General features: G+C 32.6%; 1 protein-coding gene across 1 annotated transcript; it reads right to left on the bottom strand.

Moving 5' to 3' along the window:
* Positions 1–1,047: 1,047 nt before the first annotated feature.
* LOC139863373 (uncharacterized) lies at positions 1,048–9,610 on the bottom strand. The gene is made up of 7 exons (XM_071852011.1): positions 9,542–9,610; positions 6,463–6,545; positions 5,965–6,130; positions 2,476–2,564; positions 1,801–2,337; positions 1,550–1,624; positions 1,048–1,102 (listed from the first exon to the last, which is right to left on the bottom strand). The coding sequence occupies exons 1-7, from the start codon at positions 9,608–9,610 to the stop codon at positions 1,048–1,050; spliced, it is 1,074 nt and encodes a 357-aa protein (XP_071708112.1).
* Between the last annotated feature and the right edge of the window lie 7,984 nt (positions 9,611–17,594).

Below are 17,594 nucleotides of genomic sequence, written 5' to 3'. Positions count from 1 at the left end.
GGCCAAGTGAGACTCGAACCCATGACCTAACCATCGCCCCAACACATAAGGTATTAGGGATACCGTTGAAGCGAAGCTTCATTAGTCTTGTTTGTTAATTTCGTTTCAATCACTAGGTTCTAGTTAGTTCTTTTTATATTATATGAAATTACTTGTCTTTCAAAAACATATACAATATAATGTGAAATTATGTCCATTTATAAAACTTATGATATAACTTTCGCTTACTTTTTGTTAACTCTTGTAACAATAAGTGGTACCCGTTGCTCATGATCCACAACTTTGTTGCTCATAATCCATAGCGCTTGTGTGTGGTGCTTGAATAAGATAGCATATGAAGGTTTGAATCTGGATGTCGGCACATATGAGATATTAGAGGGAGGTATTTTACTAGCATCATACTCTTACGAGTTGAGAGTGGTGAGTTGCTAAAGGAAAGACGGGGTTTACGTATCCCTAACAATTTGCACGTTTTGAACAAGAGTATTCTTCCTATATTATTATATTGTTTCAGATGATTAGAATGTTTCAAAAATGTAAGTTTTGATATTGAATGTAATTTTATGTATGTTAAAACCTCTGAACTTATTTGTTTTGAGATGAATAATGATATCATTAAATAGAGATGTTTTGAAACCATATTTAAGATGTATCTCCACATTTGAAAAGTACATTTCCTTAAACACATGTATGTGTGTTGACACCATAGTTTAATATACTCTATAAAATTTGTTTTTTATAATTTTTATTCTAATCTATGATAAAATAAGTTAGAAGTTATATTTTATTAACTTGGTGTATTATTGTGTAAATTCTTGTATTCTAGAATACAAGAATTTACACAATAATACACCAAGTTAATAAAATATAACTTCTAGCTTATTTTATCTCTAATAAAAATAAATATATTTTTTTAAAATAATATGAACACAAAATTGCTCAACTTATCCTTATGTTATATTCTTTTATCTATTTTCATCTCTTCCAATTAAAAAGTGCACAAGCAGTAATTAAACTGATATTTTTGTCTCAAACTCATCTCTAGCACTAACGATTGTTAACTTCTGTTAAATTCCACTCATGACTCAAGTACCCTGCACGGCTGCACCAGAAGCACCAAAAATGGCAAAAAGAGTCTAAATAATAGAATACCTGCAAAACAAATTTTGGATCTTCAATCAATGAGGTAGGACTCGATTCCTTGTTTTTTGAGTAAAAGGTTACCCCCGTAAATTTTATTAAAGAATAAAGAAATAGTACAAAAACGATTCTCTAATCAAAGAGAAACAACAGCCACACAACCAACCCGAACATAAGCTAAAACATACACTTACTTAAACGACCCAAACAAACCAACCAAACACATTATGGAATCTTCCAAAGGTCCTTCATATGTCGAGCTTGAAGAGTATCTTTAAATCGAAGGGACATAAGTTTCAACCTGGTCATCAAGTGTATGGTCTCGAATAATTGATCTTCCTTGCGCACTTGTTTTCCAAAAACTATGTTATTTCTCTCTTGCCATATATAGTAAACCATAGCCGCAAACATGAGCTTAAGCACCACCACTCTGCTTGATCTTTTATGAGCAACTGGCAAGATAACAGCAACAACTGATTTCCAGCTGTTCATATGTTGAAAACCAACAAATTGGCAAACTTTTAACCATACTTGAGATGTATAACCACGCGTAAAAAAAATAAGTGATCGTTTCCGTCCTGTTGCATTTTACAAAATGGGCATAGAAGGACCATTGATTCATGTTTTTTCCATGGTTTTAATTTGTCCTAAGTTTTTAACCTTTCTCCCATAATAAGCCACATAATAAATGCGTGACTCGGAATAGCGTGAGAGTGCCCTATAACATAATACCATGGAACCGGGTTAGCTCTTGGGCATAAGGTATTCCATATAATATTAACATTGAACCCTTTATGGCTACCATCAAAAGCTCTCCATGATAGCTTATCATGATCCTGAGTGAGGACATGAGGAGTTAAATTGCATAGCTGAGGATATTTTGTCTCCCATGACCTCGACCATTTCCATTTATGGTTGCAAATTAGATCGGCAACCTTAGACTTCAACGTGAACCCCTCGCTGAATATGTCTCTAGCTGAAATAATTTTAATTAACAGGCCTATAGGCAACCGAGAATCATACCATGCTGAAGCGTCTTTCCCATTACCAATTATATGAACGAAATAGTCGCGAATTACATCTCTTAATTTCAATATTTTCCTCCATCCCCAACTTGCATCTCCGGTGACATCAACAATCCAGAAATTTCGATTTGCAAGACGGTATGTGTGGATCCATTTTACCCATAAAGATTGTCTATGGGTAAGAATATGCCATACATGAGTGGTAATGAGAGAAATATTCCAATGTTTGAGATTCTTAATCCCGAGACCACCCTCTTCTTTTGGTTTACACACATCATCCCACTTTACTTAAGCTTTTCCTTTCTTCAACTCTCCTTGACACCATAAGAAACCGCGCATAATTTTCTCCATCTCTTTGATTATGGCGTCAGGAAGCACGAAGACAGAAGCCCAATATACCTGCATGGACGAAAGAACAGAAATAATCAATTGAATCCGCCCCGCAAAAGAGAGGTATTTATTTCTCCAGTCTTCCACTGTGTTCCTCACTTGATCAACTAAAACCTTGCAATCTCTATATAGCAATCTTGATGACACCAAAGGGACCCCAAGGTAACTGTAGTGACCCGAACTTTTCCATGTTTATATATATTAATTGAGATTGATATTTACATGATTAAATGTTTCCAACATGTTAAGCAATCAAACTTGTTAAGACTTGATTAATTGAAATATGTTTCATATAGACAATTGACCACCCAAGTTGACCGGTGATTCACGAACGTTAAAACTTGTAAAAACTATATGATGACATATATATGGATATATATATATATAGTTAACATGATACTATGATAAGTAAACATATCATTAATTATATTAACAATGAACTACATATGTAAAAACAAGACTACTAACTTAATGATTTTTAAACGAGACATATATGTAACGATTATCGTTGTAAAGACATTTAATGTATATATATCATATTAAGAGATATTCATACATGATAATATAATAATTTAAAATCTCATTTGATATTATAAACATTGGGTTAACAACATTTAACAAGATCGTTAACCTAAAGGTTTCAAAACAACACTTACATGTAACGACTAACGATGACTTAACGACTCAGTTAAAATGTATATACATGTAGTGTTTTAATATGTATTTATACACTTTTGAAAGACTTCAATACACTTATCAAAATACTTCTACTTAACAAAAATGCTTACAATTACATCCTCGTTCAGTTTCATCAACAATTCTACTCGTATGCACCCGTATTCGTACTCGTACAATACACAGCTTTTAGATGTATGTACTATTGGTATATACAATCCAATTATCAGCTCTTAGCAGCCCATGTGAGTCACCTAACACATGTGGGAACCATCATTTGACAACTAGCATGAAATATCTCATAAAATTACAAAAATATGAGTAATCATTCATGACTTATTTACATGAAAATAAAATTACATATCCTTTATATCTAATCCATACACCAACGACCAAAAACACCTACAAACACTTTCATTCTTCAATTTTATTCATCTAATTGATCTCTCTCAAGTTCTATCTTTAAGTTCTAAGTGTTCTTCATATATTCTACAAGTTCTAGTTACATAAAATCAAGAATACTTTCAAGTTTGCTAGCTCACTTCCAATCTTGTAAGGTGATCATCCAACCTCAAGAAATCTTTGTTTCTTACAGTAGGTTATCATTCTAATACAAGGTAATAATCATATTCAAACTTTGGTTCAATTTCTATAACTATAACAATCTTATTTCAAGTGATGATCTTACTTGAACTTGTTTTCGTGTCATGATTCTGCTTCAAGAACTTCGAGCCATCCAAGGATCCGTTGAAGCTAGATCCATTTTTATCTTTTCCAGTAGGTTTATCCAAGGAACTTAAGGTAGTAATGATGTTCATAACATCATTCGATTCATACATATAAAGCTATCTTATTCGAAGGTTTAAACTTGTAATCACTAGAACATAGTTTAGTTAATTCTAAACTTGTTCGCAAACAAAAGTTAATCCTTCTAACTTGACTTTTAAAATCAACTAAACACATGTTCTATATCTATATGATATGCTAACTTAATGATTTAAAACCTGGAAACAAGAAAAACACCGTAAAACCGGATTTACGCCGTCGTAGTAACACCGCGGGCTGTTTTGGGTTAGTTAATTAAAAACTATGATAAACTTTGATTTAAAAATTGTTATTCTGAGAAAATGATTTTTATTATGAACATGAAACTATATCCAAAAATTATGGTTAAACTCATAGTGGAAGTATGTTTTCTAAAATGGTCATCTAGACGTCGTTCTTTCGACTGAAATGACTACCTTTACAAAAACGACTTGTAACTTATTTTTCCGACTATAAACCTATACATTTTCTGTTTAGATTCATAAAATAGAGTTCAATATGAAACCATAGCAATTTGATTCACTCAAAACGGATTTAAAATGAAGAAGTTATGGGTAAAACAAGATTGGATAATTTTTCTCATTTTAGCTACGTGAAAATTGGTAACAAATCTATTCCAACCATAACTTAATCAACTTGTATTGTATATTATGTAATCTTGAGATACCATAGACACGTATACAATGTTTCGACCTATCATGTCGACACATCTATATATATTTCGGAACAACCATAGACACTCTATATGTGAATGTTGGAGTTAGCTATACAGGGTTGAGGTTGATTCCAAAATATATGTAGTTTGAGTTGTGATCAATACTGAGATACGTATACACTGGGTCGTGGATTGATTCAAGATAATATTTATCGATTTATTTCTGTACATCTAACTGTGGACAACTAGTTGTAGGTTACTAACGAGGACAGCTGACTTAATAAACTTAAAACATCAAAATGTATTAAAAGTGTTGTAAATATATTTTGAACATACTTTGATATATATGTACATATTTGTTATAGGTTCGTGAATCGACCAGTGGCCACCGACGAAGTAAAAATCTGTGAAAGTGAGTTATAGTCCCACTTTTAAAATCTAATATTTTTGGGATGAGAATACATGCAGGTTTTATAAATGATTTACAAAATAGACACAAGTACGTGAAACTACATTCTATGGTTGAATTATCGAAATCGAATATGCCCCTTTTTATTAAGTCTGGTAATCTAAGAATTAGGGAACAGACACCCTAATTGACGCGAATCCTAAAGATAGATCTATTGGGCCTAACAAACCCCATCCAAAGTACCGGATGCTTTAGTACTTCGAAATTTATATCATATCCGAAGGGTGTCCCGGAATAATGGGGATATTCTTATATATGCATCTTGTTAATGTCGGTTACCAGGTGTTCACCATATGAATGATTTTTATCTCTATGTATGGGATGTGTATTGAAATATGAAATCTTGTGGTCTATTATTATGATTTGATATATATAGGTTAAACCTATAACTCACCAACATTTTTGTTGACGTTTTAAGCATGTTTATTCTCAGATGATTATTAAGAGCTTCCGCTGTCGCATACTTAAATAAGGACGAGATTTGGAGTCCATGTTTGTATGATATTGTGTAAAAACTGCATTCAAGAAACTTATTTTGTTGTAACATATTTGTATTGTAAACCATTATGTAATGGTCGTGTGTAAACAGGATATTTTAGATTATCATTATTTGATAATCTACGTAAAGCTTTTTAAACCTTTATTGATGAAATAAAGGTTATGGTTTGTTTTAAAATGAATGCAGTCTTTGAAAAACGTCTCATATAGAGGTCAAAACCTCGCAACGAAATCAATTAATATGGAACGTTTTTAATCAATAAGAACGGGACATTTCAGTAGCGAACCGGGAGTGTCCCTTCATCAAATGGCATACATCCAAGGATTACATCTTTTTTGCTCTGAGTGACATTACAGAAAAAAGCTATACTCTTAGGGAGGCTCGACGTTAATCCAGATTCTTTAAATTCAGCTAGCGCTTCACTAATAACTTGTACAGATTTAATATCAGCACTTGAGAATAAAAATAAGTCGTCAGCAAAACACACATTAATAATGCGTTGCTCGATTCCTTGTTTCCCAGAAGAGACTTTGGTGTTGTTTGTTTTTCCTATTGAAGACCTTATTAAGTCTTATATCTGCGGGCGGGCAGACATTGTCATTTAAGACGGTTTGTTTTTTCGAAGACATAAGACAAGATAAGATCTTCATATGTCTTCCAATTTTCAGCTCTGGAATATAGCTTCTAAACATTGAAGACATTTTCATCAGTTCTCTATTCTTCACCATCTACTTTCTCTTCCAATCCTTTCCCACCCACTTCACACCTCCAGCTTCACCATCACCTCCGGCGGGTACCACCACCTCCGACGTCATCACAACCTCCGGCGGCACCACCACCTCTGACGACACCATCATCTCCGACGTGCTAATCAATCAACAGAACTTTTATGTGATGGAAATCAAGCAAGCTAAGCTCATTAAACCCATCAATCAAAGATTTAATTCACAGTGAAGTCAACACTCTTGTGCTGATGAAACCCATCAATCAAAATTTATAGCAATAACAAAATCAAAATTAAATAAAGTATATAATTGTGGATAACATTTTTTACTTATATGCAATAACAAAATCCACTACTTGTGCGGCCTATTTATACTTGTATGCCATTTTTTTGTTACTTGAAAAATACAACTCGGTTACGAATGTGATATCAATTCATCTTATTTACTGAATTTTAGAAACATGAGATTATGTTGACTGTGTAATTTTATTTGAGAAAAATTAGGGGGTTTTGGAATATAAAGGGAAAAAAAAAAAAAAATTGGGGTTTTATATTTGATTGTTTTTTTTTTTTTTGTGTGTGTGTGTGTGTGGGGGGTATGTATTCGAGTGTTGGTTTTGAATGTGTTAAATGATTTCTACGCTGCAATTAATTTTATGTATAAATTTAACAACATATTATTTTGTTAAGTTTTTGATAATATACCGATTTATATCAACCTATTGATCGATGTAATATTAGATCATGATGAAAAATTTTGTTTGTCATTCAAAAATATTTTTAATTTCTTTACACGAATGAACGTGATTCTTTAAAAAAAAAAAAAAAAAAATTCTTATTACGTTTAATTTTATCGTTTTAGATATAAAAAAACTGAAAATTATAATATTTCAAGATTTCAAATTGTATTTAGCAGACGTAAAAACAAACAGTCTTCAAGTGTCAGTCTACAGACCTTCAGGCCACATCTTCTTTATAGATATGGTTCGCAGATTTCAGACAAAAACATCTTAAAAAACAAACAGCACCTTTGTGTCTTTGCTATACTCTAGAACATACTTCAATTGAGATATACATTTATCTAACTTCATAGATTTGTTCAGTAGTTCTTATGGAGTATTGGTTGTTACCAAAATCCAGGTACTTATTTTACTCCTATATACTAAAAGCCACCGGCTTTTTTGTCGTTTTGGTTTTAACGCATCGTCGTTTTGAGTTTTCGTTCACACTACAAACGGTCTCTCAACTCCCGCTCAATTTACACAACGACCCATCAAGTTTACACTTTTTCAGGGGTAGAAAGTGTAAATATATAATTTTATAAAAATAAAAAAAAAAACTAATTCCATCCGAATTTATAACGAGTTCTATCTTCTCGCTCGGTGCGAGTTAAATTTCTCGGAGCCTACCGTTCAACTCGAAAAAATCTCGCAAACACAACGTGACTAACTATACGCGAAACGGGCATCGTTAAAAAAACACTAAATAACGGGCCCTATATTCTCGCTCGGTGCGAGTTAAATTTTTACGAGACCACCGTTCAACTCGAAATAATTTTACGAACACAACGCGACTAATTATACGCGAAACGAACATCGTTAAAAAAACACTAAATATTTTGGGCTCTATTTCATACATATACATACGCGTCCAACAAGCAACCCAACCTACTAGATATATTAGGTACCAAACAACGTATATACAAATTCGACCGCGCGTAGAATACAATCGCAGCAACGCGCGGTCGAATTTTTTTCTAGTTCAAAACATTAATCGATACAATTAGTAAATTACCACTCGCCGTTATACGGCTCCAATTGTCGTAACTCTAACAACGCATGGCTCAATTATCCTACACCCTAGCCTTGACGATCATGTACCTGCCTATTTTGACCGGCTTATGGGTGAAACTTAGCGGGAGTTAATAATCTTTAGAGCTAGGGATGAGTTTGAGATCAGGTCAAGGACTCCTTGTGAAGTTTAAATTGAAGGGATGAATATTGATAAAAAGATATAACTCAAGGATGATTTGAGCAATTTTATCCGATATAAACCACGAATCTCGTTTTAAATTAGAAAACAAGGAAGTATCATGATACTTGAATATGAAATATTGAATAAAAATATGTATATGGGGGAGAAGTTCAAGTCGTAAAAATTTAAAAAAATTACTCGTATCCGATAAAACAACTAATTACCAATATAACTAATAGACAAAATTTGTCTTATTTGTTATGAATAGTATTATTCAATTTTTCATTTTTTACAAATCAACCCATAACTTTCATTAAAATTCAATATAACTAATAGACGACAAAATTTGTCTTATTTGTTATGAATAGTATTATTCAAATTTTCATTTTTTACAAACCAACCCCCTAACTTTCATTAAAATTCAATATAACTAATAGACAAAACCAATATATCTTATTTGTTATGAATAGTATTATTCAATTTTTCATTTTTTACAAATCAACCCGCTAACTTTCATTAAAATTCAATATAACTAATAGACGACAAAATTTGTCTTATTTGTTATGAATAGTATTATTCAATTTTTCATTTTTTACAAACCAACCCCTAACTTTCATTAAAATTCAATATAACTAATAGACAAAATTTATCTTATTTGTTATGAATAGTACTATTCAATTTTTCATTTTTTACAAACCAACCCCTTAACTTTCATTAACAATAAAAATCGAACCCCTTACTTTATACATATATTATAAATTATTATTTATCCCATCACTAACACCAAAAACACTCACCATGCTTTACCGGCTTCTACACTGCGCTCAAACAGTAGGACACACATAGGCCACTACTGTGCTACAATTTTTTTTTTTTTTGTCTCTAACGATAAAAGAAGCAACTTTCTTAAAAGGAACAACCCTTCAATGCTATCAAAAGATGTCGAAAAATATTCTTTTTTACAAAATAGATTAACTAACGTTAACGCTAAAACTTTCACAAAAGGAACAACCCTTCAATGTTAGATGTCGAAATTTTATTTTTTTTATAAAATAGATCCACAAAAGGAAAGACTTTTTTTTTAACTCGCATTCAAAACGGAGCCCCCGGCGATACGAGGGCTCCACAACTAGTTTTAGCATATAACACACGAGTAATGACTTACCTTGCACCTCCAAGATCCAACGGCTATTATTTCATCATCTTCTACAACTCCATTCGATCCCACCGCCATAAAAATACCTTTACGTTTCCCGCTCCTTGATCTTCCCCGCCCAATTCTTCATCTTTCCAACACACACAAACACAAAAACACATACAGTTCTTGAAACCTTAACAACGATCAACAGTGTCTCCGTGAACGCACAAGAATCTTAGACAGAAAGCCGCATCAATTTCTCAGCAAAATTCGATTTTTAGGAAAACCCAGGTTTAATCTTGTCACCAAATTTAGTTTTCCGTCTACAATTTTCAATTTTGTGTGTGTATACTTAGATATATAATCATATATTTGAGTTGCACTTTCAAGATTTTAGTGGGATTTTATTTTTAGATGAAGCGAAGTACTAGGGCTTTTGGGGATAGGGTTTTAAGATCAAGAAAACGATTATTTGCTGGCGATCAATATGATCAAGAACAACAATTTAAGCACGTGAGATTAACATCCATTGATGTTTTTGTTACGCAAGAAAACAAGATCAAGATTCTTGATCATTGTGTGGAAATTAACGGTAAAAATCAAAGTGAAATTAAATTGGGGAAAATCAAGAAATCGAACAGATATGCAATTAATCTTGGAGAAATGAGAATGTTTGATAATCAAGGTGAAATTGATAATGTGGGTCATAATAACCAATTGGGAGCTATTTACACTCGAAAACGAAAGCGAAATGCAGGGGAAACTTCGAGTTTAAAAATCGAAACTTTTGATGAAAATAATGATGGGTTTGATAAGAGGTTTGAAAAGAAATATTTTAGGAAGAAGAAGAGGAAGGTTAGAACTTTGTCAGAGTTGGGTTATTATGGAAACGATGTTTTGTGTAAAAGGCCTATTGTATTTGGTAGCCATTGTGGTATTGACGTTTTTCGGTTTTCTTGTTTCGTACGATTGGTGTTGAGATACTTGAGGATGGCCAATTCATTCTTCTGGACACAGTTTATTTCGTTCTTGTTATTGGATTCGAGGACGAGTATCTACACATCAATTGGCTTTCAGTTGTTACAGGTGTGTTATTATATTTTATTTATGTTGATGCAATTTATGATGATGCTTCTAAGCTTATCAGTTACTGTATGATATTAGATTCTAAATGAGCACACTGAATTGTATTGTATTGAATTGTATTGTATGCTTCTAAGCTTATCAGTTTTTTCAGAGGTCCGATCCGATTAATTTAAGGCCAATCATATATGTACCACATAATATTTGATACATCCACCACCATGAAGGTACAATTGTTTAGGCATATAGTACAACTTCTTATTGCATAATTGTGGTGTGTAGTAAATATAATGGTGGATATATCATTGGCATTAATTTAAATTGGTCAAAAATCTGTCAACCCTCGGTCAAGGAGGATTAATCGGTCACCTTAAATCAGGATTAATTGGTCAAAGTAGAGATTAATCAGTCAAAATCGGTCAAAGTCAAATTTAGTAAACATTGGATCAATCTTCAGTTTGCCAGTTACTCACTCCAAGGTCCCGACTGATTAGTCCTGGTTAGCGTTTTTTGCAAGCTTGTTTGTTTTAGAATTGCATCATAGGAAATTTTGTATATCTGTTACTACCTTTATGCAGAAGGCATAGGTTCACTAAATTAGATTATATGTGCAACGAAGCGATGGTAAAGAAATTTATAGTATTAAATGTTAAGACTTTATATATAGTTTAGGGAATGTAAGAGACTTTATCGTCTTAAGAGTGTTGGTACTTATGCATTTTTGTTGAAAAGTTGTACAGATGCAATAAATTAGTATCACAATCGTGTTCAAAGTTTCATTTTTAATCTTGTAGCAGTTCTAATTGATGGATTATACATTTTTTTTTTCTCCTTTTCAGAATTCTCGTGCAACGAGTCATGGATTTTTCAAAGTCTTCGACTCTGTTCATTCTATACCATTCTTTACTGTAAACTTCAATGCAATTCCAAGTTGCTTTCTGTATATTCACTCAAACTCACTTTTGAACTTTGCGTATATCTTCTATACGTTTGTAACGCGTGTCACAATTCATGAGGACAAAGTGTCATCGGTTGACCATTCTGCAGATAAAATTTTGAAAGCTAAAAAGGCGAGATCTTTAATAAGAAGGGTCCCACGGGTCTCACTTTTCAATAAGGTTCCACAAAAAAAGGTTCAGGCGAATGTAGAATCCTCTCTTGTTAGCAAATATCTAGGCAGAAATGTAAAAGGTAAAGTTGAAGGTGTAGTGCCGGTGCCGATTTTTCGGAAAGTAATTGGGTACAAGCAACAGGAAGTTGTACCTTTTGTGCTACCAGAGTTGTATATTCGCTCCACAAGTGACGAACTTACTAGAACTTTGGAAAAAAGTTGCGCGGTTTATGATATGGATTCTGGTGATGATGAGTGGTTAAAGAGTTTTAACGATGAATATTTTGGGGATAACGAACGTGTTTCTGAAGACACGTTTGAGAAAATAATCGATGCTTTTGAAAGAGGAATGTTTAATAGTCCACGTGATTATGTTAAAGTTGCATCTGCTGTTGATAAGTGTCGAGAGCTGGCATCGAAGGAAGTTTTGGAAGCTGTGTATAGTTATTGGATGGAAAAAAGGAAGAAGAAACGGTCTCCACTTATCGAAGTTTTTCAGGTAAAAATGTTACTATATATATATATATATATATAGGAATTGATTCAACTATGTATGTGTGTGTATCTATATATGTATGAAAGGTATGATTCTAACTGAAGAGTTTGATGGCAGTGTTATAAGCGTAAGATAGTAAAGCAAAATGGTACAAACGCTGGTCGGCGCAAGAAAGGATCTTCTAGAGGACGGGGAAGACCGAGTCATACCGAAAAGCAACTCGACCCTGAGAAAGGTATGTAGTTTTTTACCCCCCCTCGAAAAGTTGTTTTAATCGTTTTTTTTTTTTTTTTTTTTTTTTTAATTCCCATTGAAATGTGTTATTGAGTTTTTTTTTGGATTTCTTAGTAAATGTATTTGATCAAAGAGTTTCAATTCAATTTAGTTCCTTAGTTCTATGTTTATCATGCTTAAAAAGCTGTATATAAGATTGGGTATAACTATAACTACATAAATGATTAATAAAAAAAAATTGTAATTATTCTTAACAGCAAAAGAAACTGCAAGGAGATTAGAAGAGGCGGCCAAAAACAATCTACGCATAGCAGAAGAAAGTGAAAAGAGATTAGAAGAGGCGGCCATTCTGAAATGGCAACACGTTCAAGTATTAATGGCGAATGCTGACCTGGCAGTGTATAAAGCCACCATGGCACTTAGAATTGCCGAAGCTCTAGAAACGCCTGGCTCAGGCGCCTTTCTCGGTTTTGGTGGATGAGGTTGTGTGATTCTAATTTCGTATCGTAATCATTTTTTTTTTCCAGTCGCTTAAGGGATGCAGGCTGGTGGTTAATATTACAAATTTTGTAGAGGTTATTGATTTCGTACAATGTGTTGTATTGATATTGATTGTATAGAATCTTAATAATTGATTGTGTAGAATTGGGGCCAGAGTTTATTAGAATGTGACATAATAGAATGCATGATTTTTGAGGTTACAAGGTTACAAACCTGCAATATTATTTTTTTTTGAAAGGCAGAAATATATATTAGAACTCACAAGAGGAACTGTACATACAAGATGGGAGATGAGCAGCATCATAGCACACCCCCAAACACACAATCACACAACTATTCTATACCAACAAAAATAAAAGGAGATTCAAGGCTAAAAGCTAAGATGCTTGCAATATATTGAATGTGTATATGAAGTTGGAAATGAACTGAATATATATATATATATATATATATATTTTTTTTATAACTATTTTCTACCCTTTTTATTGTTTAAAAAAGAAAATCAGTGTAGGTTTTGATGTTTATTATATGCCCGTAGCTAAGTTATCGTGTATTTAAGATATGTGCTCCTTCGTATTCATGGTTCTCTAATATTTGCATTTGTTTTCTCATGTGTCCATTGGGGTCAAAGACCCACTATTATTCAATATTATTATTTTATAAATTACTATTAAGATTTTATATGACATCATTAATTTGAAAGATAGAACCTCACATATTTTTTAAATTAATGATTTTTTTTTAAGTAAACACTTATATTTTGAAAAAGTTTTTTATAAAGTACCACTCAAATTTATAGGATCCTATTGAATTTTGATTCTAGATTCGACACTGTATGTGTCTATCATCATTTACATAGAAATTGTTAATAAAACGGGTAAACAGATAAGGTTTGAGTATCATGTGGCGTTTATAATACTTTATTCGGTAACCTACTATATGTTGTTAGCACGTGGTCGTAGTTTCTAACCCTTTATTCGGTAAACTTAAAATATAAGTTGCATATAAGTTTCTGGTGAGTTAGAATCTAAAAACTTTTATGAGAAAATAAGAACTTTCGAACGGTTATAGAAATTGTTAATAGTAAATTTTGATGTGCTTGTTGGTGTATGGAGTAGCATTGTTGTTTATAATTATAATTATAATTATATTGTTTTAGTAGCTTTTTGACAGAATTGATAAGTCGTATAGTCCAACAACATGTATAACATATAAGTCCAATAGTCCATCATTTTCTAAAACCAATTGGTGATAGAGGGATTTTCCCTTTGACTTATATGCATACATTTGTTTTTGTCCATGACCGATGTGGGATAACTTCCCAACACGCCCCCTCACATCGAGGCGTGGAACGGTTGTAGTGATGGCGGCAAGAAGAAGGCCGAGTATAGTTTGTGTAGCTTATCATATAGTTTGTTAACACTTTTTTTTTTTAATTATTTTAGTAATAGAAGTTATTATTTTATTTTTGACAAAATTTCATTCCTCGTCCCTGAACTTTACATTAAATTTGACTCCATGTCCTTTTTCTTTTTTTTTTTTGTGCATTCCTCGTCCTTAATGTATCAAATATCTACATCACTCATCCTCCCGTCTACTTCCTGTCAATTTCAGCCGTTAAGTCAAGCATGTGCAAAACATGTGAGGGTATTTTAGTCATGTAAGAATATTTTATTCCTTTTAACATTTTCTTCCATCACTCTCTTCATCAGACTTCTATATCTTATCTTATCATCACCTCTACCAAACATCTCATATCATTAAATCACCACAAATTCCTAGATCTCATAAACTCAGATGTGCAAAGGAACTCAGATTCATCTTCCTGATAGTTCACTTAAACCGTATGAGCCTTCAATTTGCATTAAACCCAACTATAAATTCCTAGATCTCAGATTTATGGTTCGTACTCAAAAGGACCAAATTTCAATTCGAAAATTAGATGAAGTTACAGGTTATGTTTGTGACCCACGAAGGTTAGGGATCTCATTTGTGGATCTTTCATGAAGAAACCAGGATCTAAAACTCCTTAAATCGTGAGTTTAGATTTCGAATATCAAAAGTTAAAAAAACATATACTTTTGTTCTTCATCGATTCTTCTATTTTCCGCGTGTTTTGGCCTTGAATCGTTCACAACAATTAGTAGTCACTGCTACAGGTACCATGTACAAGGTTTCAATCCTCAATTCAATCATATAAAAAATAAGATGGTCATGCGATGAATTAATTTATGTTCGGGTAATTTTTCTGAAGTGTTTATTGTTTTATTGATTTGGATTTTATTTCTTTTCCTTTTGTATTGAGTTATTTTCCAGCTAATAATATTGAGAAAATTTGCTCCAAAGTTTAGACCCAATCTCTTATTCCTTCAATTTTATACGATATTCATAGTTCAATTTTACTGAGTTTTCCCCAACAAATTTGGTTAGGAATCATGATTTGAATTTGAATTTGAATTTGATTTGATTTAGTGTTGGGGTTCATGTTTTTACAGAAAGATTAAAAAGAAAAGAAATAATAAAGATGAACATGAGATGATGAGGATTGAGTAAAAAGATAAGTTAAATAATAAAGAAAAAAAAATAAAATAAAAAGACCAAAGTACCCTCACATGTTTTGCACATGCTTGACTTAACGGCTGAAATTGACAGGAAGTAGACGGGAGGACGAGGGATGTAGATTTTTGATACATTAGGGACGAGGAATGCACAAAAAAAAGAAAAAGGACATGGAGTCAAATTTGATGTAAAGTTCAGGGACGAGGAATGAAATTTTGTCTTTATTTTTTCCTCGAATATCAAGTATATGTATATTCATTCAATGTCATCTTTAAAAGAAAAGAAAAAATGTCACATATTTAATTTACTTGTACAATCGATGTAACGTTTTGTTGACATGAGTTTACTTTATAAAAATTTATAGAGTATTTGAGGTATATAGTTTACAATGGAACAAAAATTAAAATATAGAGAGTATGATTTCTTTGTAGCTTTAACCTAAAATATAAATATGGTATGGTGAAACATTTTTCATAAATATGTTAATTTAAATTATATTAAGTAGTTTTGATGTTAAAAAGTCTCTTTTTAGTTGACTTTATAGGTTGAAAAATCAATACTATTACTGTAGCATGTTAGAAGAGTATCATTTTAGTTGGCGTATTAAACGGATATGGACAATGACAAATTGACAACGAACGTAATAGTAGGTTGCTTCATTTTAGTGGTTTCGATTTTTTATTTATTAGACTAGCAATGATTCAATTTACTGACGGTAATAACAAAATACAAGTTAGGAAGATGAAAAAAATGAATAGCTACTCACACACCGATGACTATAAATGACTTAATAATTTACTACAAAGCAAATTTCATCATGAAATTTGCAAGTAAGACTCGAACTGAGGCCTCATAGACATTCAGTTGATGTTGGTGAAGTTCAAGGAGTCGCATCATGTTTGAAGTGTGATATGGTTGGTTTGTTTTGTGGTTATGTTGCTTGCGTTTTGTAGCCTTAATTGGTTGTTGCTTGTCTTCGAGTCTGTTGCTTGTTGACATCTTTGTAATTGTGCATTTTTAATAATTTACCCAAAAAATAATAATATTAATGAGGCTAATAATGTAGTTTTTAATGAGGTTGATTTTGTGCCTGAGCTGGTTTCCATTTTCCCGATTATAGAACTCTTTGTACAATTTTCTCCAATACAATCAATTCTGGATCCGTCTACTATTCCCGTCGTTTTTTGTGATCCAGATTTTTTGAGGATTTAGTGAAGTAGATGTTTGTGGAGTCTATTTCATTGGCTCCTAAGATTTCGGTTCTCCTTAAGATTTCAATCAATTCAGTTTTCAATTCGTCTTACAAGGACTCTCTCATTAACAATTTTTCTTTTAAACCTCCAGTTACAGTTAACAACCATTTTGTTGAGGTGTAAATCGTTGATGCTTCCTCGGGTACACAGATTTTTCAAGGATCTTCTTCGGTTTCGATTTTATCCAATGCCCCGAATGAAAGTGTTTTTGTTAACTTTTGTAGGGGATCGAAGGGTTCGTAAGATTTCGATGCGGTTGCATCAAAATTTGATTAGGTTATCAGTAAGAAACTCGTGGATCTTGCGAGTACGGTCTGGGAAAACATCAACTCGGAGTTGCCTTTTGTCGATTTGGACAAGCTGATGGCAAGCATCGGGCAAAAAAAGTTATGCCATCTTAGTTAATTCAAGCGATCAACCTAAACACACGCATAAGTTTAAGAAGATTCGTAATAGGAGGCTGGTGCAAGGCAATGAGATGAGGAATTTCACGGAATTCATAAGGATATGCAAGCGTTGATCGTGTGTCTTTTTTTGTCTACGTTTTTTAGTTGGCTTGTTATTTTGATGGTGTGTAATCTTTAGCTTGTCGCTTTTGATTGGATATTCTCTTAGGTCTTTGGTTTAGCTTTTTACGTTTTTCGTGTGTTTGTGTGTTGTCTTTGGATTGTGGTTGGTTTTTATTTCTTTAAAGGTACTTGTGGGCTTTTCGTTCATTTAGTTAGTTTTGAGCTCGAACGCTTTCGTTTTGTACGTTGTACTTGAGGTTTCATATTTTGGATGAAGTTTTTCGAATCATTTTTAATGTTATTAGTAATTAGTATTTGTATTAGTATTTTTTAG

This window comes from Rutidosis leptorrhynchoides, chromosome 8 (assembly GCF_046630445.1).
Source record: "Rutidosis leptorrhynchoides isolate AG116_Rl617_1_P2 chromosome 8, CSIRO_AGI_Rlap_v1, whole genome shotgun sequence".
Taxonomy (NCBI): domain Eukaryota; kingdom Viridiplantae; phylum Streptophyta; class Magnoliopsida; order Asterales; family Asteraceae; genus Rutidosis; species Rutidosis leptorrhynchoides.
This window is presented reverse-complemented; position numbering and strand designations above follow the sequence as displayed.